Here is a 20,181-nt window from a genome sequence, read left to right as displayed (position 1 = left end):
AAAAATGATTGAGGTAAAGCAATGTTCTTGAGTTGAGTTTATTTCGCTAACTGAGTAAGAAAACGAAGCCCGCACTGAAACGTTTCTGCGAAGTGATGAAGGTTTACTGCGTACTCGCACGGACTTTACTACGAAAAGTCAATTAATTAAAAACATAACTGTCAGAGTACTTGTGTATATACATCGTGCAGACGTTTCAACAATCACCCATATCTCCGGTACTTATCTTTTCGTCAACGCTACCCATCTAATGGCAAGTTGCGTGTTGTTGTTTGTGTATCACTCAACACACCATGCATTCACCTTTTTCTCCTAAGTGCTATGTATACCCGGATCTTATTCGATCAACAATCTGCACTGAAGATGACAACAGTGATTGTTAAAACGGTCACATAGTGTATTAATACAGATAGACAAGTACTCTAATATATATAGACATGTATATATAGCCAATATATATAGATGAGTACTATGATTTTGATTAGATTATGTAAGGAATGTTGAAAGCTAAAGAGTTTTTTACAAAATTGCATGGACAAATCAATGATTGAAACATTGTCGGTGTAGATAAATCCTGTTAATCACATGATCTGTTTAATTGCATAGAAATTGTAAATCTTATGGGCTATGGCCAAGAAAATGGTATGGATATAATTGCATAAAAAAGCATGGCAAATTGGTCATGTAATAAACTGGATTCTTCTGTACTGGGTACCTATACCATAAATGCATATCTATAACATACAACACAATTTTTTTTTATATTGGTTAAAAACAGGTCATTTTATTGTTGACAAATATGAATCATGGAGACCTGTTAAAAATGGAACAAGTTTGCTTTCAATTTCAACCCTATTTTTAATGTCATCTTGTGATAATTCAATTACACTTGACATTTGCTCAGAAATAACAGTTACTTGTTGGGATTTTGTTTTTAGTATATTAGCCACAACAACATGTTGACCATATTTTTTCAGTGAATCAACAGCCTTTTGTTGCAAAATGGTGGCATCAGTTTCTAATTTAAACGATATTACAAATGCACAATCAACCCAATTTTTTGTAAGATGTCTGATTAATTTAGGCACCGGTTGTAAATTTATTGTCAATCCTTTTGCAGCAATTTCAGACTGAATTTTATGTTCTGGTAGTTCTTTATATGGAACATAAAAATCAGAAACAGCTGCGGGCAAATAAACCATTGCCTTTGATTTCAAAGGCTTCATTGCAAGGCATAATGCATGCAAAAAGTGCAAGTATTCATCCAATGTTACAAACTGTATTGGTAGAAACAAGTTTTTTGAAGTGTAAGCTTGATAATCTCTTATTCCATTTTTTATTTTTTCATCGTCATTTTCAAGATAAACTTTTCCACTTTCTTTGTCAATTTGCAAACATTGAAGCAAGCGTTCATTTGAGTTTTCACATGGTAAGTGTCTTGTAAAAGGAAAAAAGCTGTTTTTTCGATAAAGAAAAATTACAGCATATTCTGCCTTCAGAAATTCTTCAGCAGAAGCAGAACCACGCCATCCAGTGCTAAAATTATCTAAATGCCGAACACGATTTTTTTCCAATGGCACACTGGTCCCACCAGATGTTACCAACACTAACTTCTTTGTTTCAGCTTTTTGACAATTTGTTACAAACTGTACTGCTTTTGAATGAACCTCATTCAAGGTTTTTGGTTTGTTAAAAGAGTCTAAAATACTGTCAGTTTCCATCATAGATCGAGCTCTTGAAGTTTTGTAACTTCAACTGTATATTTGTTTCAAAAACATTCAGCCATGAATCTAAATCCTAGAAAATATACTGGTCAAAACAAAAACAGAGTTTTATTTTGCATATTTTGAAACTTCCCCCGCAAGAACTTGAAAACAGCTATGTCTACGAGATTAAGGTACAAGAGAAACAAAATGTTTCGTTCGATGTATACACCTTTAGAACATTCATAAACTATAACCTTTTTATTTTATATTTGGAAGGAAAATGAGTAAACATTTTTTATCATAAAAGTTATGGCTCATATCAATTTATTGAACGTAATTTTCTTCAAGAATATCTAGTTTGGGATTGTACCTTTACCATTTCATGCAAACAATGCAAAAAAGTGCTTGCAAAAGTAGTAAAGGTCGGTTACATTACATCCGCCCGCGCCATGGTGCGTTGTTTGTTTGTAGAGAATGTAAATGACTGACTAAGGTTTCAAGTCAGCTAGTGATAGTGTTCAAAACAGCTTTTGCAAGCCATAATGTCTTTGATGCAAGGATCAGTTAGTAAAATAACCGTCAGGGACGTAAGATTTCCAACTTCACTGGAACATCATGGATCGGACGCAATGGTGGGAATTGTTGTTTAACAAAATGGCATGACAGTGTGCGATTAAAATTGTTGTGTTTAATATTATTGTGCGCATGCAACAGATTTTGCGTAGTACAAATTCTATGCCGAGTTGTAAAATAATGATGTCGTTTATGTGAAGTTTCGTGTTGTTGTTTTGCTAACGTCATGTTTTTAGCATGGAGAAGTTGATTATTCAGCAGTTTACGTAATAGTGGAAACAGATGCAGATGATCAAATAACTGGACACGGCCTCACTTTTTCGCTTGGACGTGGAAACAATATTTGTAAGTTTTATGTGCTGTTAAATCCTTATGTGTAACTCAGAAAACATGTTTACCTAACCGTGTTCTTGTACTTTTCTTGTACCCAACCGTGACACCTTGTTTTAGTGGCAAAGGCAGCGGAGGTAATCAGCGGCCAGATTACTGGTTGTCGAATCGCCGATATTTTTGGCAACTTTGGGGTGTTTTGGCGTAAAGTTACTCAAGAAGGACAACTCAGATGGGTATGTTTAAGTTGTAAAAATATCCTTTGCCCTGCTGTCGCGCAGATTTGTCGTTGGTATGGATTAGTTTTGCATTCCATGTCTGGTTTCACATGCATAAAATGCACAGTGGTGAGCAGAGATGAAAAACCATTTCTCACAATAATGCCTGACATTTTAAACCTTTTATTGCCTGACTGCATAGAATTTGTTTGTCTCGCTACTTGAAGTGCATAGGTAGGCTATGCTTGTCTTTCATGGGAACAAATAAAACCTTACGTCTTACATCGTTTTGCAGCTCGGACCGGAAAAAGGTGTCGTACATATGGCGGCGGCGGGAATATTTAATGCACTGTGGGATCTGTGGGCAAAACGGGCCAAGAAGGTGATTTCATTTACTGAAAAACGGTGATGTCAAATTTTTGACGATTAGCTAATACGTTTTGATCAACGGGTTTGTTTTCAGCCTGTGTGGAAACTGCTAGCTGACATGACGCCAACTGAAATCGTAAATCTTGTTGACTTCAGTTACATGTAAGTTTCATAGCTTATATATAGCTTCTTACAAGCAACGTTAATCGCAGCGTATCATTTGGTAAATGTAAGTTCAAGCAAAATGTCAGTTTTAAAATTTTATTCTCGATGTTGCTGTTGTTGCTTAGAACCGATGTTTTGACCAAAGAAGAAGCTCTGAAGATTCTAGAAGAAAACAAACCCACCCAAGGTGAAAGAGGTATGTTCATTTCCATCCTAAAAAACACCTTTGGTCGTTGGAAGACAATAAAAAAAATTCTTTCGCAGAGAAACTGTTGCGTTCTGGGGGTTTTCCTGCATACACAACTTCCATCGCTTGGCTCGGATATTCCGACGAAACCCTTGTACAGGTAAGCACGTCATGTGCCGTGACGTAATAATGACGTCAGGTTTTTCGTGACGCTTCGTTGTTTGTTGCAGAAATGTAGGGAGGCGTTGGACGAAGGTTGGACCAAGTATGTATGACTTTGCATTAGGTGACTTGAATGACGTAATTTTGATGACGTCATGTATACAAGGTTTAAGATGAAGGTGGGAGTGGATGTGGCGGATGACAGAAGAAGAAGCAAACTCATCCGGGATCAGATTGGATGGGAAAATCAACTGGTAATTTTATTATGTATATTCAGCACGAGGTATTGGGACTATGCGGTCTATTAGGCTAAAGTGGGACTTTGTTTTGGAGATATATGTTAATTTTTTTTGCGTTAGCTTAAAAGCCCTGCAATAAACAGGTCAGAAAAGTTCTTTGAGTCTTTATAAGCGCTGATACGTTGTAAGGCGGCCTTCATGTCCAAAATAATTCCTTACTTTTGGACAAGACTATTACTACCCTTTTTAATATCTATACCAGTTTTCTTTAAGTTATAACGATGTGCTTGTAGATGATGGATGCAAACCAACGGTGGGACGTAAACGACGCAATCGAGTGGATGAAACAACTTGCTGAGTTTCGTCCAGTTTGGATTGAGGAACCCACGAGTCCTGATGACGTACTTGGTCACGCTGCTATCGCAAAAGCAAGCCTACTTACTAATTTAACATTTGGTGGAATTAGTCCTTGGGTTTTATCGGCGTCTAATTATACAAAATAGGATACTGTTATAATTACAAATGCACCAAATTTTAAGTTGGCCGGAACATTTCGACTGTGTATGCCGTTTTGACCATGAACTTTTTGATTGTATGGACTCAGTCTATATCAGGGGTGGGCAAACTTTTCAGCGCAAGGGCCGCATTCAAAAGTTCTTAATCTTATGGGGCCGCATTGTATTTCACCAACGGTCCCCCAATTGCTTGCTTGTTTTTTTCCATAACTGGTGTAAAGAATTAGGTTTATATCATGTATATACCATTCAAAGTTGCTTAAAATGCTCATATTAATAATTTCTGACTTGGTGCATAAGTTTAACTGAACGGAGCTAACTGTTTATGACGTCATAATCGGTATTGTGACGATTGCGGTGCCTGTTTATTCGCATTGTTTGCAGACAATAAGCGGATAAAAAGCCTGACGCATGTGGTTCTTAGGATAGTAATCTTTTTTTCAGTCTCACGAAATCTGTTTTTAGCAGTTTGAAAATCAAAATATTTGGCAAAATAGTTTTAGTTACGTCACGGCAGCCAGTACATGTATTTTAACATACATGGTCACGGCCGCACAAACTCATCTACGCGGCCGCATGTGGCCGTACGGCCGCAGGTTGTGTACCCCTGATTTAGCTCAAAATATTAACATAGTATATTTTCAGCTATGTGCAAATATGTTTGTTGTCACTTTGTTTGCACAAACATTGGTTGAAACGCTACAATTAAATAAAAAATAAAGCATTTGTTGTAAACATAGCATTTGTTGCAACATAGGCTGCACCACGTTTTTTTGTTAATAAATTCCTTGCGCCAACATTAAACAAAGCGAGCCGCTTTTAGTATCCATCTTAAGTGTCGTGGTCTGTGTTAATGATTCTAAACCCGTGTTTAATGTCCGTTTGCAATGTACTGCAACGACCTAAACTTGATCCAAAGTGACCAAAGTTTTGGCGTCAACAGTACAAAGTGGGCTGTATTTGAAAACTTGAATGGCTTTTACTTTTATCGAACGAAGAAATTGTTTCAAGTGAATATTTGCATGATAACGTGGCAGAAACAGCAGACCAATTCACGTAAACACCCCCGGTATTTTTCAAAACTACGCCTGTGGTTATAATACTATTCAGCGTTGCTCGGAAACTTTCTCTTTAAAATTTCCCAACATTTGACGGGCCGCATGAACTCCTTTGCCGGGCCGCATGCGGCCCGCGGGCCGTAGTTTGCCCACCCCTGGTCTATATAGTTACGATCTACCTTTTCTTTGAAACTAATTGGCATTTTGTCCATCTACCATATTTAAAAAGTCGTGCTGGCGTGTTATAAACGTTAGGTTCAGTCTAAAACATCCATAAGAAGAGGATGATTGACGAAGCAACAGTGCTTTCTAATCGGAATCAATCAACAAATAGTTTAAACGATATATCAAACCCGGGTTGACTCGTTTTTACCACATAAGAACGCCAGTATTGTTTTTGAAAAACAGTAAAGTTTAAAATAAACAACTACTGTATACAGAATAACCATATTTTTGGTCCTTTTATCTAATTAGGCTTTGGAGCCGTTTAACATTGGAGTAGCAACAGGAGAGCAATGTCAGAATCGTGTTATCTTTAAACAACTCTTGCAAGCGAAAGCTTTAAAGTTTCTGCAGATCGATTCATGCCGAGTTGGTTCAATCAACGAAAACATCGCAATCCTGCTCATGGCAAAGAAATTCAACGGTAATGCAACACCTATTTTATAGGTCACATATCTTTTTGAAGGTCATAAGGGTGTTTCTCTCAGGACAGTCTACTCTAGAATGTTTAAATCAGTGGTGGGATTCAGACGGCTCGCACCGGTTCTAGAACCGCCCCACAAATTTTATGAGACCAGCGAACCGGTTAGCATTACTGGTTACTGTCAATATATATTTTTTTTTAACAAAACCGACTGAAAAATATGACTTTTGTGATAGAACCAGCTGACAAAAAATTTGAATCCCACCACTACGGTAATACAACACTTAAAATCGTTTTGTAAGTCATATGCCTTTTTAAATAATGTATCTCACACAGTTTAGAATGCTAAATGTCTGTTTTATGTCTTATTAATTTTACAGAAAACACACCCGAAAACTTATTTTACTTTGACTATACTTTTTGCGTATTGTGATTTTCGTGTCTAGCTCTCATGCATTGTTTGTGCACCGCACTTTGACAAATCTGTCGTCGGGCCGTTGTCTTGCATTTACTGATATTTTCCACAGTATTATGACTTTTTATTAGGGTTGACATTATTAAGGATAATTAATACCTTTTTTTATAAAATAGGAGGTGGAAAAAAGGCTAAAAATGTAATGAACCCTGTTAAACTTTTTGTTTAGTTCCTGTTTGTCCGCATGCTGGTGGAGTGGGTCTATGTGAATTAGTTCAACACATCGCCATGTTTGATTTCCTCTGTGTTTCCGCTACTACTGACGGAAGGTGGGGTCCAATGTACAATATTTAATGTCTTCTCCAAATTTTTGTGTTTAGTCTAATTATCTCAGCCTAAATGGCCAGATTGCAAAATATTTAACGTGGTGGAAATAAACCTTAAAATCCTTTACAATTTTTTTTTACATTTTCTCAGGCTCTAAGTTGGGGGACGAATCCGAAATTTTATTGAAATAACGCCTGAATATAGACCCCAAAGTTAAACAAGATATAATTACGACACAAATGTGGCCAATTGCAAAGTTGTGTCCCAATCAAGTACCTTTTAAATCCCAAATCTGACCCGACTTACAACTCTAATTTATTCAATCATGGATGTATGATTTACCAACCAACCCGACCAAAATGAGCGAATCTTGTTGGTAGAGAACAATTTATGAAATAAAATATTATTGGAGCTATACTTATTTATTTATGACCAGTAAAAATAGACACCCATCAACGAAATTCTTGAACATTGCTAAGTACACTGTAAAAAAAAGTCGTAAATTTTACAGGTCTCGGCGCCGTAAAATTTTTACGTGTTGACACGTAATATTTTTTAACGGGTAAAACGCAGTAAAAAATACGGATTTTTAATTGTAATATTTTTTTACGGACAAAATGAAGTAACATATACGGGTTTGAAACGTAAGATTTGTTTATGGATAAACTACAATAAAAATTACGGATTTTGAAGTGTTATATTTTATACGAACAACCATAAGCAATAAAGTAGTGGTTCTTTTTTATCCTCAAAAGAATAGGTAAAGCACTTGATCAATTCTTTATGACAGTCAGCGTTTATTCCCGTGAGGTAAACTATTGTGGCCACTCACGAGGGCCGTTACATAAGATTATCCCATTGTTACGTCATTATTTCCAAAACTTTTGTCTCGATTTCCCGCTCTAAAAAAGTTGTGTTGGAACATGTGAGTTTGGTTAACTTTGAAAAAGGTTTGTTTGTATTTTGTACTTACATACAACAACAAACGTTTAGATGAGAATGATTTATTTGCTATATTGCGTCACCCTTTTTTGCGCGAATTAAAAAAAATCGCAAGTCTGTTTTTATCGTTGTGAATTATGCGGCAAAATCACATGGCGCGCACTCAAAAAGTGTCGGTTGTTTTATTAGTTTACATGCGAAGTAAGTATTGAGACAAATTGATCATATTGTGTTTAAGTTTATTTTATTGTTAAGTTAAGTTTATTATTCTCATAATAATTGTTAACAGCTTACATTAAATATCATAGATTTGTTGTTTAGTTTAGAGCAATGTCAGCAAAAGTTAAACAGCAAGTTGTATATCAGAAAGTGTAACTTTTTCTGCTGAAATTGTTCAGAGTGTGAGGAATAGTGGTTTAAATGTTTTAAATTGTGTGTTTGTTAAGTCTGCAAAGATTAGAGATACTGTTTTTGAAACTTCTATGTATGTTGCTTTATCTAAAGTTGAAAGTGATCTTCATCTGGCTAATTGTAACATTGTTTATGACTAATTGTAACATGTATTTGGTTGTTCGCAAGGAGTTTGGTTATTTATATCCCCATTATGGTGTTTATGAGGTATATACATCAAATGTTCCAACAACAATAATTTCTGTATCAGTAAACGACTTGATGAGCAAATTCCCATTTTATATTTATTGCAAAAATGCAACCAAGATATTGGTGTTAAACAGTCTGCTTTATTTTAATTTTGCAGGAAATTATTTCTACTTTTAAACCCTAAGAATGAATGCTCTTCTGATTAAAGTTTTGCCAGAACTGGGTAAAGATGCCACTCTTTTGCAAAATTCTGCAACGTTTTTGGAAAAGCTTGGTGTATTAAAAAAGGAAGATTTTGAGCACGTTGAAGTTTGTGATTTACTTGAGCAGTTTAATCTGGTTCAAGCAAGGAGAATTCTTAAAGCCACAAAACCACCTAAATGTAAGGCTATTTAATACTTTGGAGTTAAATCTGACAATAATCCTTTACCTCAATTTCAGCTTTAAATGTGTCCTGCAGCAGCACTGAATCATTGTCAGAAGATAGTGGTTTGTCTGATAGTGGTACTATGCAATGGGCATACGACTTTCACATACCATGGGAAAAATGTTGTCCAGCAATGATTGAAACATTAACTAAACAAGAAAGACCGACTGCTTCACAAACTAAACAACTGGTACATAAAATCATTGAAGATGTTTTAAAGGTACTTATTTAAAGTTTTTGATTTATATACTTGATTTAATTACCAATTAAAAAAGAAGTGTCCAGTATTACAAAACATAGTCCTTAACTTAGTAGGTGTGATTTTACACATAGTTTTTAAGAGAGCAATACTGTAAGTTTTAAATATCTGTGTATATATAAATATATATTGCTGTGCACCATATTTATATGCTCGTCTATACTTATGCTTAGATTACTGACAGGCCTGGCAGAAAAAACTTAGAGAGAATTGCTGTCAAAATTGTTGAGAAGTACCCGCTCTCATTTAAAGATGTTATAGGGAGTATTGCAATTGGAGATGGCCATAATTCTTTGACAAATCAACTATACTATCGCTGGGAAAATGAAGTACGTAAACAAAAAAGAATAAACTCTGGTTCCAGCTCTTGTAGTTCCACAACATCCCCAAAAAGAAGTATAAAAGCACCATATGGTTTGGTTAACTGGAATCCAGATCCAGATTTGGCTAAAAATGAGGAAACATTGAAGTCTTGGCTGATAACGGAATTCAAAAAGGCAACTGTTGATGATACACAAGTTTTTGATTTGATGAAAATTTTGTATCCACGACTACGGCAGCTGATCAATATGGGGGTCCCTGTGCAAAAAGTCCTAGATGAATGGCCCTTTCTGATGAAGCCAAAATTTATGTTGCAACATTATGACAATCTAATGAACAAAATGGATACATTTCAGATGCTTCCAACTCAAATGGCTTCCTGCAGTCTTAAAATTTACAAGTAAGGTTTTTTATTTATCATAGTGACACTGACAATCTTTAGGTGATGTACATTTGTATGTTTGTTTCAGAGCATTAAAAAGAAATGAAAGTCCATCTGTTGCTGCAGTTGTTGTACGCATAAAAGCCCTCTGTGATGTGTGCGGAAACAAAACCCCAAGAGGAAAAGAGGTCTTTTCTTTGCTAAGTGCATATTTCAAGGAGGACACAAATGTTTTGTTTAAATGCTATAAGGTTTGTTATGCAAGATATACCTTTTTGTTTTGGACTGCAAAAGTATGAATATATATATACCTTTTAATTCTTTTCAGTTTAAATTAATTACATTTTTTTCAACTTTAATTTACAGGATGAATTTATGATGACAGAAATTCTCCAAGAGATCCCTCCCACACCCTTCCTGATTGTTTTTGGTATGAAAATTGTGTGAGAAAAAACACTTTTTTGTTGTAATTACCTTTTTGTGTGCAGGTGATTCTGTTTCATGCAGTGAAAAAATAATTGTTGTGGTTGAAAACACTGTGATGTTTTCAACTGACAACTTTTTCATGGCCATGTCTTGTGTATTTTGCCTGTACTACATCTACAATATGAGTTATCCCAAAAATGGGGAAGCGACTTTGGAATTTATTCAAAGGTATTATAGTATTGCTATGTGATATGCATAATAACCATCAAAATAAATTATGACTCTGCTTTGCAGGTACATTGCCATGATAAATGTGACTGGTACAAAAAGCAACAAGAGACGAAGATTTGCTGGCATTAACCATAAAGTTTTGAAACTTGTCAAACTCATGAAATCATAGAATGTGCCAATATTGAGTTGTGTCATTCAAGATGACAGCTTGCTGCTTACTGTAGGGTACAGTTAAACAGTTTTGTGTTTGGGTTTTTCAATTTTGGTGTGCTCTTTGTTGTTGTTTTTTGGGTTTCAGCAAAATTCTGCTGTGCTTTCAAATAGCAAAATTGAACATATCCTGTATTTACTGCTGCTTTGTATGTCCAGTGACTTTTACTTCTTCGTTATACGCCATTGACTGTCCTTACCAGTATGTTGTTCATTCTGTTTGCCACAGTATGTTGGTAAATAAACAACTATTTGTTTTAGGTTGTTTTTGTGATGTATTAAAGTTAGCAAAAATTTACGTGTAAAACTACTGGAAATATTTAAACGGTCACGTCCGTAAAATTTACGGAACATATTACTTCATATTTGCACGTAAAATATACGGTAAAATATGTAGTGTTATTTACTGTTTTAGCGGTAATAACTACGGAAAAACAGTTAAAATTACTGCATATTTACCTGTATTTATTACGTGCAAATATGAAGTAATATGTTCCGTAAATTTTACGGACGTGACCGTTTAAATATTTCCAGTAGTTTTACACGTAAATTTTTTTAACAGTGTATATCTGTTCATGTCTTTACTAAAACGCAAAATCGTTTATACCAGGGTGTGTGAATACGTCAACCACCTACACGAACATTTCGTTTACCCGGTGGATATGAGGAAAAACAGCTACATGCCACCAAAGGTATTGTTTAAATAAGTTTTGTTTATAACGGTTACTATGGTTACCTACTGTGTCGCTCAGGATCCGGGCTACTCTTGCGAAATGAAGAGAAATTCTCTCGATGACTACGAGTTTCCAAACGGTCGGATCTGGTCAAAGTTGATTTCCGATGGAAAGTTTAAATTGTGACGTAATAGTTTTGACGTCATCGATGTTGCGCAATCGCCTAAGCTTCAATCGTGTGCTTTATCATCAATTTTGAAGTTTTACTCCTGATCATGAAACCATATGTAAGTTATGTTCTTAAAAATTCTGATCTACGTCTGTTTTCAAAACGAACATTTTGCAGTATTTTGCGTATTGTATGATTTCGTTTTCAAAATATAAGTAAACTACAACTAGGGGATAGATGAGGTGCCGTTTCAATTAGAAATTATTTGAACTTTTTTTGTCACCCATCCTTTGAACCTCAATGTTTGTGAAACAAAATTACCACTACTAATTAAATCATTAAAAGGCGTTGTATCATCTGGTCTTATCAGCTGCTTTTAAATCGGCTGGTATCCCAAGAATTCCCATATGGTAAGGCACTGGCTAGAAAAATCTAGCCTGCGGTGGGATATATTCATTCATCACTACCAATTACGCATTTTTTTCTCGTTCGTTTGCAATTATGTTATTCCGTATAATCCTTTATTACTTGCGCAATATACACCGAAGCAAAATCGCCAAAAAGTTGTTCAAAATAATTTTACATCACATAAAACACAATTGGAGTTTAAGACAAAATTTATATGTGTTGATGGATTTTGCTGAGTAATGCTACGATGCAGATAATTCCCAATACAATCAAGAAAATGTACGGAGCATGACTCATCTGTTTTGGTTCCACCCGGTCTTCTATCAGTAATTCTTCAACTGGGGAAAAGAAAATACTTTATTACAACATGTGAGGGCATTAACTTAAACCTTTGTGCGATAGACCTAAATAAAATTTGCTAAAAAGTAACTTTGGCTAATTAATACGGGATAACCACAAATCTAAAAAGATTCTATATCTGGGGTCGGCAACCTTTTTTCTTTTTTTAAAAACTAAAATTTTACTTCAAATTTTTTTTTACTTGAGGCTTCAAAAAACTACAAATATTTAACAATGAAAAAATTAGTTTATCATCTCCGGGATACATGGGCAAAATATTTTAAAGCATTTAACCTGAAAAATTATACGGCCCGGTAACGAATCCGACCACGTTCTATATGATCTAATCTAAACGTTATATACTTTAATCTATTATTAAAGTTTACCACCCACCGACAAAAAAGTTTACAAACAGCCAGAATTTTTGTTCGTTAAAAAGTTTGCAATTCAAAAGTCGATTACTTTACTAGCGTGTTAGTCGCACATTCCTAAACAGTCAACCTTTTTTTAAAAAACTTGTAACATATTTCAAATTAAACCATCAACACGAACCTTCAACGCATGTTTTTCCATCTTCCATGATAGTTTGAAATCCCGGGCAAACACAGATGACGTCACCGTAGCCGTTGATTGCGCAGTCGTGGGAGCAGCCTGCGGCCACCTGAACAAAAACAAAGTTTTAATTTGCCTCATTTGAACTCCAAGTCGTATTATTTAGTAAACGTTACAACAAGGCAGGACAAAGCTTGTTAGTCTTGTAACTTTCCATTAGGTTGCCTATAAACTATAAAGGACCCCTATATCAAACACTTTCTGGCAATACATTACTTTATCGACCTTCTGCAGTTTTGTAATTAGCAGTTCACTACTTAAAATATTCGGTTGTATTCAGGGAGTCGAGCCGTAACTGAACCCGAACCCGCGAACGGATCTCTGCGATTTAGTCTATTAAACATAAAACTAACCCGAACTTGTTTAACTTGTTTGGCGTTGAATCAAATTTGCAACGTAAAAATTCAGCCTCTATTACTTCTTGTAATCACCACCACAAAATTTCTTGATTTCAAACAATATACTAAGGCAGAGGTCGGCAACCTTTTTTGCACTGCGGACCGTTTTTGAAAGTGAAATTTTATCGCGGACCGGTCTTCAAAAAATTACAAATGTTTAGCAATAAAAACGCTTAAATTAGTTCGTCATCCCCGGGACACATGGACAAATTGTTTTTAGCATTTAACCTGAACATTGTACGGCCCGGTAACGAACTCCTCGCGGACCGGTACCGGGCCGCGGACCGGCGGTTGCCGACCACTGTACTAAGGAATACGTGTGATAAAAGCTACAGGGCGTTTCAAAATGACGAATTATAATGTGTTGCGCAGCCGAAATTCTTTTGGAGTTTGATAAGGCCGTGAAAATAATGGGTAGAATTAAAGTTAACCCAATTGGAATTTCTTTACAGCCGCTATGTACAATTAGATCCTTAAACTTTTTATTCATAAATAATTCCAAAAACACTTGCCTTGTCGCACTCATTAGCAATCTTTGGTTTAAACACAACTTGTCGGGATTTTGGTGGCACAATGTTATCCATCTCGTGTTGTGTGTTTGCAACCGCCAGTGGACCAACACTGACGATTTTGCTGTTGTCGTCACTTTCGCTGACGTCACCGGGTAATGCCCGCTTTTTGCGAGCGCAGAACTGGAAAATGGTTTGGTTTAATAAGTGCGAGTTGCCTAAACTCGTGAATTGTGCTCTTTATAGACAACAGTAAATGTCATAAAAAAGTTATAAGATTTAGGACTATCCGGTATTAATTATTAGTTTGGATTTAAAAAACATAAATTATAATAACGTGTCGAACGAATATCGAGACCCTAAACATTAGCGTTTGTAAGAAGTTGACAAGTGTTGTGAAGTGTTTGAAAATGTAAAAAAAGAACCTTCATTAACTTTGTCAAACACTGTTTATAACCTTTAATTTATTAACGGGGTAGTCGGGATTTTTTGTTCAAAGTTTGTGTAATTTATAGAAAGTTTTATGGGAAAATTAATTGAAATTCAAACAACTTAAAAATATAACTTTGATGTCATTTCGCTGAGCATGCTATAACTATAGCATAGTCCAACGGTTTTAAGACCATCACTTTCACGCAGAATATAATTTATTAAATAAACTAAAAAAATTGACCTCTGCAAGAATTTACTGTTGCTCAAAGGAATTACCTGTAACTCTAGTTCAAGAAACGATAGAATTTAAACACTTACTGGTGCAATACAATCAGTGTCGAGTGGTGTACCACAAACACTCATATCGCAGTGCACGAAAATCCGTTGGTCAATCGGCTCAATTCCGTTCCATGTAAATGCCCTGAACGCGAAGTGGTAGTGACGAGAAAATTCGAAACCAAAAGTCCGCGAGTCCGAATAAGGGCAGCTGTAAAAGTACGGAAAATGCATAAATCCAATGTTTTCAGTAAAACAATTTTGTGATTTTTTGGTCAATACATTGCTTGAAGGCGTAACGGATGTAATGCCGATTTCAAGTAAGGATTCTAATGTTCTGTTACGTTTTTTGACGTCACAAATGAACACTATTTATATGTTGCGTAAACAAAATAAAAATTGAAGTTGAAACATCAACTGGTGTTATTCAACAACGCTAAAACGAATTGAATTTTACTTACCCGTCTTTTATCAGGTTATATTTTGGATACGAATATGGATCCCTATCTGAAGTTGCCCAACACCGGTCTCCCTGTTATGTAAACACATTCATACGTTACTTCGTAACTTAATGACAAAAAGAAAAAAATTGGAAATTAGCAATAAAAGTATCATCCGGAAGGGGGCGCTATAGATGTGATTTAATGTTTCGTTTCAATTTCACAAACACGGACTGGAACTAAATGTTTCGGGGCGCCATACCAATATTCAGGCGTAAAAAACTCATCGGGATTCGTACTTTCAGCTGGGCTAAAACCCGTAAAAATGGAACAAATGAATACAAACACTTATACATAAATATAGCCGTCAACTTTACTGTTTTTTCAATGTCTTTTGAGCACAAAAACGTTTACCCAAAAATCGGTTGCTTCTAGTGGCTAAACCGAAAACAACCAAATCAGGATTTGTAATGATCCTGTGTGTCCGCGTTTCACAGACAAACGACTGACATTTGCTTAAAACCAGGCCCAAACCTAAATTAATAAAGTAAAGCCCGTATCGACTCACAACCCAGGTGTAGGCCTACCTATAATGCATCACAATTAAAATTGATTCCTTAATTTGCTCCCAGTGCAAAACGTCGCCTGGCTTGAAATTTCTGTAGTAGTTTCTACTAGTGATGTACCGAATCGGCGAAATTTCGATTCGGCCGAAACCGAATATTCGGTGGTTTTGCCGAATAAATTCGGCCGAATCAACCGAATCTTTTATGACGTCACACGAAGTCGTACGCTACGCATTTGACATGAAAACATAAGTTTTTCTAACTGGCAATTAGTGCAGAATGGCTGTGTTTCGTCCTAAATGTAGTTCTGTGGGGTTTAACATTGCCTCAAGCATGATTTCCAACCCGACAATAAATTACTGATTTTTTGCCTGCAATGGCAAAAACGATACTGTGTTAAAAATATAATAATTGAGGCAATTTTCGTTGGTAATAAGCAGAAAAGACACGTTTACCGCTTTAAATGTGGGTTCGTAAAAGATTCGGTTTCGGCCGAATCGCAACAAATTATTCGGCCGAAACCGAATCTTTGAAAAAGTGGCCGATTCGGCCGAATAAATTCGGCAAACCGAATATTCGGTACATCTCTAGTTTCTACCAACCTGTAGATATATATCGTTCTCTACGTCGTTGAGCCAAATGGAAACATAGACCCATTCATTGACTAGAACCAAGTCGTTGGGAAACGGGTCACTAAATCCATCGTCCGAGAAGAAGCTTCCATCTGCATTAAAGTGCACCAACACAGGGTGTACTACGACTTGGTGATGCCTACAAAGAAAAAAACCTATTAGTTTAATTAGATGGATACAAAGGAGTGTTAAAAAATCGTAATGTGTCTACGACCGGAGTTTTACTTTCATCGGCAAATATCTATAGGCTACAGTTTTTAAACCTTTGTGTTTAAACAAGTTTCCAGATTAAACTTTTATGCTGCCCTTCAATAAATAAACGTATTTTTCAAAGTTATATTCAAGGATTTTTCATAACGGTTTTTGTTGCATAATTTTTACAATTTAATTTTTTTGCAACCTACTTTACAATGTTACAACGAATTTGGTTCACACAGCAAGATATAGTAAACGCACTATATTAATGAAACCGTAAATTACGTCATGAAGGCATTATGACGTCACATACTTGGGTACGGGCATAAGAGGCTGCACATCCCCCTGCAAAATGGTTTCGTAGGAGCAGCATACGCGGATGAATATGCAGGAATCTCGCGAAATGACACTAGTCGTGGTGGGAATGACCCTGATGTAGTAAGTCACCTTTCTTACTGAAGAGTCGACAGCCTTTGAACAATATTGTAGAATAGATGTTAAGTGTAATAAATAAAATGATACACTTTTATACTGGTGTTGTATAAGACAGCGGTTCCCAACTAAGGTAACACGTCACCCTGAGATGCAATCGCTCAGGGATTTTTTGTCACTTTCGTAATTACGTTAAATCTTATTGCCTTGTTTGGACATTTCTATGCAAGTCCAGTTGCCAAGTTTTTTTTTTTCGAGCGATTAATGTTGAGTTGAGTTCATTTAAAAGAAATAAAACATAGCGACACAATTGCACTGAACAATCACCAGCCGGAAATAGCTGCGTAACTTTAAGTTATGGGGCTCAAAAAAAGTTGAGGGCACAATTGGTGGATCATGATTAAACGCGTTGTAGCCACAAATGTTTTTGGTAACAGTACGGGCTAGGTTTTTGGCCTTGTACTTTTCGGGTTCGGACCTGCTTAGGAGTCTGAAGTAACAGTCTTTTTTAAGTATTGCCAATGGCACAATGCTTGTTTTACAAATTATTCAGTACGATTGATTTTAGAAAATTAGTGTTTTGTTTTGTCAAAACATTCTGAAAGCTAATGTAAACGGCGCTGTTTACCTGATAAGCAACTGTGTGTACGTATTTTCCAACAATTCAAGACACCATTAATTTAAACAGCTTATAATAACAAACAAGACATGAAATGTTGACCCACCTCAATATTGGCTGCGCATTCTCCAAACGAACCACTCAACCAAAACTGATATCCCATACCAGTTTCTGTTGCAGTGCAAGCCGGTTCTGCGTCCATATCTGTATCACTGTCTACCAGAATCACGCTGTCAATGCTCCCAATGCCAGCATTGTCCAAATAGTCGTACGAAATACTACAATATATGTTTTAACTTTTTAAACAGTGTTATTGATGATCGTTTTTAAAATAAAAACCCGCACGTGAGTTTTGTTATGCATTTGTATTGTGTTTCAAAAACGGTCTTTTTTAAACTTTTTTTTCTTGTTTTATTCGTACAGTTTTGTGTTTAATAATATTACATCACAACTAATAGTAGAATAGACCCATTTGACCTCTAAAGACCCCCGTCATATAGTTACAATAAACACGTTAAAACTTTTTGCAAGTAATCAAAACTCTAAGCCAGTGGTCGGCAACCGCCAGTCCGCTAGGAGTTCGTTTGGTCTGCTAGGAGTTCGTTACCGGGCCGTATAATTTTTCACGTAAAACGCCTTAAAACATTGTGCCCATGTATCCCGGGAATGATAAACTAAATTAAGCTAATTAATAACAATTTGTTAGAGACCGGTCCGCGATAAAGTTTCAGTTTCGAAAACGGTCCGCAGTGCTAAACAAGGTTGTCGACCCCTGCTCTAATTAAGCGACTCGTCTTTTGACGAGTGTAACTGGCCAAACAACACAAAAATACAATAAAAACGACCTTTGGTTCATTAAACCGGTCGACTGGCAACGTTAAGCACTAGAAAAGGGCGTTTGCTTTAGAATTTTTCTTAATTTTACGAATTCTATTATGGTGCTCAAAGGTTTCTCCGTTTATATGTGATTAGGTCTCGTTATGGACAATACTTACAACATGGAAGGATGGGGTGAACAACGAACCGAATCATTTCCTAGTTGGGGCAGCTCCGTCACTAAAAAGACAAGCTGGTGTTATTGCATACTTTTTAAGATGTTAAAATACTTCTTTTTTAAGTTCTACGGTACATTTCCACGTCAGTCAATATAGTCCTAGTAGTACATAGTTGTGAGATGTGCTGGCTTTTCTACGCGGTTTTGCACCGGATTTACACCGGGTTCTGTTTTTAGTTGAAATAAAACGGGCTAAATTCGGACCTGACTTTAATCTAAGCTACATTTGTGTAGAATATTTAGCGTGGTAAATCTAACTTTCGGGCCTAATTTGGTTTTGTTTCATCAAAATTTCACATTCCGGCCGTCTTCGTGGTTTTATATTTGGGCCGGATTCGGGATGGAATTTCAGGCCCACTTGCAACTCTGTGGTACAATTATTGGTATTGACATTTTTATGGTGCTGATTTGTATAGTCTGAAAACATTACCGAAAACTCTTCGCATCTATAGCTGAAACGTACCTGATTCTGCGTTTAAAGCTCCCATCCATCCAGCACTAAGGATCACACCGATCCATGCCGACAGCCTAAACATCACGGATCTACGCTCTTCACTTAATGTGATGCTAAGATGTTAAGAATCATATAGTACAACTGTAAAAACCAAACAATTTAAAAACTGCGTCGATTTTCTAATTGCTGTTAGGTATAAAGAAGCTGCAAATTAAGACTCAAACATAAAAAATATCCTTTGCTTTCGGTATTTTAGAACTTTGCGCAGCCAGCCTATAGGCAAATAACCCCTGTTTAAAAAATTGATGAAGACATATTTAATTAATTCTTTATTTTAAACTTAATATTTTTCAGTATTACGCAAAAAAACAGTTTATCATTTTCCTGTTGCTACAAGGCACATTTTTGCCTGTATTTGTAAAAAAAGCACAACCACATACTCATACAGTGTACATTAACAACATATACATCAAGCCTTACACATTTAACACATATTCATTGCTCCATACACCTGCCGTACACAGCGTCGAATTAGAACGGGTTCGGTCGAAACGGAAACGACTGCGTCGCGAGATAAAGGAACAAACCCCGATTATTATGATTCATCGGAAACAATCGTACATCGTGGCTTAATGGATTGTGTTAACTACGCTTGTTACCTTTACAGTAATGCGCCAATGTGTTTTGTATGTGCAAATTTGATTTGTTTCAACGCGATCTGTGCACTGAAAAACCAGCAAACTTTGTTGGTAGTTTAAAGAATACGATTACCAGTATTGAGTTCTAATCCCTTGTCGGTCTTTGTGACTCCTCATTATACATTTTAATCCACTGGATACGAATGTTTTGACCAAAATGACAGTCGTCAACATTTAAACAGGGTACTACACAAAACTGCAAATTGTTTTGCGTTGATAAGCAAAACTTACAAACATTGTAATTTTGTTCAGTACAACTGCTCATGTGATTTCAACGATGATTTTTTATGAGTGACTTCGTCTTTGTGTTTTTTGAATTAAATAATTAAGTATCGATAAAAGCAATAGCAATTCGGAAACAAACAAACTACAAATATACAACATAGTGTTTTTTTGGTTTAATGTTCCTCGCAGTCGTATTAACTGCAAACCGCTCATCCGAAGCAAGAAAAATGTATGATGTCTATGGATAAATGTAATGCAGTTTTGTTTTGATCGGGAGGTCACGAAAAAATTCGTTCATTGCAGTCTTTCATTACTAATGTTTTTTTGTGTTGTTGTTTTGG

At 36.0% G+C, this 20,181-nt stretch overlaps 3 protein-coding genes across 5 annotated transcripts; 1 reads left to right on the top strand and 2 right to left on the bottom strand.

Moving 5' to 3' along the window:
• Positions 1–22: 22 nt before the first annotated feature.
• Positions 23–1,966, bottom strand: LOC145228542 (phosphopantothenate--cysteine ligase-like). Its single transcript, XM_080093617.1, has one exon. The coding sequence runs from the start codon at positions 1,722–1,724 to the stop codon at positions 780–782; it is 945 nt and encodes a 314-aa protein (XP_079949743.1). The 5' UTR covers positions 1,725–1,966; the 3' UTR covers positions 23–779.
• LOC145228539 (mitochondrial enolase superfamily member 1-like) lies at positions 1,835–12,241 on the top strand. Of its 3 annotated transcripts, XM_080093614.1 has the most exons (14): positions 1,835–2,338; positions 2,516–2,624; positions 2,730–2,845; positions 3,123–3,209; positions 3,291–3,358; positions 3,487–3,557; positions 3,626–3,708; positions 3,779–3,813; positions 3,877–3,964; positions 4,243–4,377; positions 5,997–6,168; positions 6,813–6,912; positions 11,319–11,400; positions 11,461–12,241. In XM_080093614.1, the coding sequence occupies exons 1-14, from the start codon at positions 2,249–2,251 to the stop codon at positions 11,566–11,568; spliced, it is 1,344 nt and encodes a 447-aa protein (XP_079949740.1). In that variant the 5' UTR covers positions 1,835–2,248; the 3' UTR covers positions 11,569–12,241. The 3 variants fall into 3 exon arrangements, 2 of the variants coding, with proteins under 2 accessions (XP_079949740.1, XP_079949741.1); XR_013860094.1 differs by lacking the exons at positions 1,835–2,338; positions 2,516–2,624; positions 2,730–2,845; ... (8 more) ...; positions 6,813–6,912; positions 11,461–12,241 and adding exons at positions 8,256–8,834; positions 8,894–9,099; positions 9,312–9,859; ... (2 more) ...; positions 10,330–10,495; positions 10,562–10,723 and having other exon boundaries at positions 11,319–11,382; XM_080093615.1 differs by lacking the exons at positions 1,835–2,338; positions 2,516–2,624; positions 2,730–2,845; ... (9 more) ...; positions 11,319–11,400; positions 11,461–12,241 and adding exons at positions 8,256–8,834; positions 8,894–9,099; positions 9,312–9,859; ... (1 more) ...; positions 10,227–10,271; positions 10,330–10,387.
• LOC145228540 (zona pellucida sperm-binding protein 2-like) lies at positions 12,068–19,097 on the bottom strand. The gene is made up of 10 exons (XM_080093616.1): positions 18,927–19,097; positions 18,405–18,465; positions 17,516–17,687; positions 16,672–16,829; positions 16,134–16,302; positions 14,987–15,057; positions 14,568–14,736; positions 13,821–14,000; positions 12,851–12,959; positions 12,068–12,297 (listed from the first exon to the last, which is right to left on the bottom strand). The coding sequence occupies exons 1-10, from the start codon at positions 18,997–18,999 to the stop codon at positions 12,170–12,172; spliced, it is 1,290 nt and encodes a 429-aa protein (XP_079949742.1). The 5' UTR covers positions 19,000–19,097; the 3' UTR covers positions 12,068–12,169.
• Between the last annotated feature and the right edge of the window lie 1,084 nt (positions 19,098–20,181).

Source organism: Phallusia mammillata, chromosome 5 (genome assembly GCF_965637545.1).
Source record: "Phallusia mammillata chromosome 5, kaPhaMamm4.hap1.1, whole genome shotgun sequence".
In the NCBI taxonomy this organism is placed as follows: domain Eukaryota; kingdom Metazoa; phylum Chordata; class Ascidiacea; order Phlebobranchia; family Ascidiidae; genus Phallusia; species Phallusia mammillata.
This window is presented reverse-complemented; position numbering and strand designations above follow the sequence as displayed.

What these genes read in the sequence shown, in the direction of transcription:
- LOC145228542 (XM_080093617.1), bottom strand. Translation starts at nt 1,724, where the DNA reads ATGATGGAAACTGACAGTATTTTAGACTCTTTTAACAAACCAAAAACC.
- LOC145228539 (XM_080093614.1), top strand. Translation starts at nt 2,249, where the DNA reads ATGTCTTTGATGCAAGGATCAGTTAGTAAAATAACCGTCAGGGACGTA. An exon ending in GGGCAAAACGGGCCAAGAAG is followed by an intron (nt 3,210 to 3,290) that starts GTGATTTCATTT and finishes GTTTGTTTTCAG; the next exon opens with CCTGTGTGGAAACTGCTAGC. An exon ending in ACCCACCCAAGGTGAAAGAG is followed by an intron (nt 3,558 to 3,625) that starts GTATGTTCATTT and finishes ATTCTTTCGCAG; the next exon opens with AGAAACTGTTGCGTTCTGGG.
- LOC145228540 (XM_080093616.1), bottom strand. Translation starts at nt 18,999, where the DNA reads ATGTTTAGGCTGTCGGCATGGATCGGTGTGATCCTTAGTGCTGGATGG. An exon ending in TCACCCCATCCTTCCATGTT is followed by an intron (nt 17,688 to 18,404) that starts GTAAGTATTGTC and finishes CATATATTGTAG; the next exon opens with TATTTCGTACGACTATTTGG. An exon ending in TATAACCTGATAAAAGACGG is followed by an intron (nt 14,737 to 14,986) that starts GTAAGTAAAATT and finishes GTACTTTTACAG; the next exon opens with CTGCCCTTATTCGGACTCGC.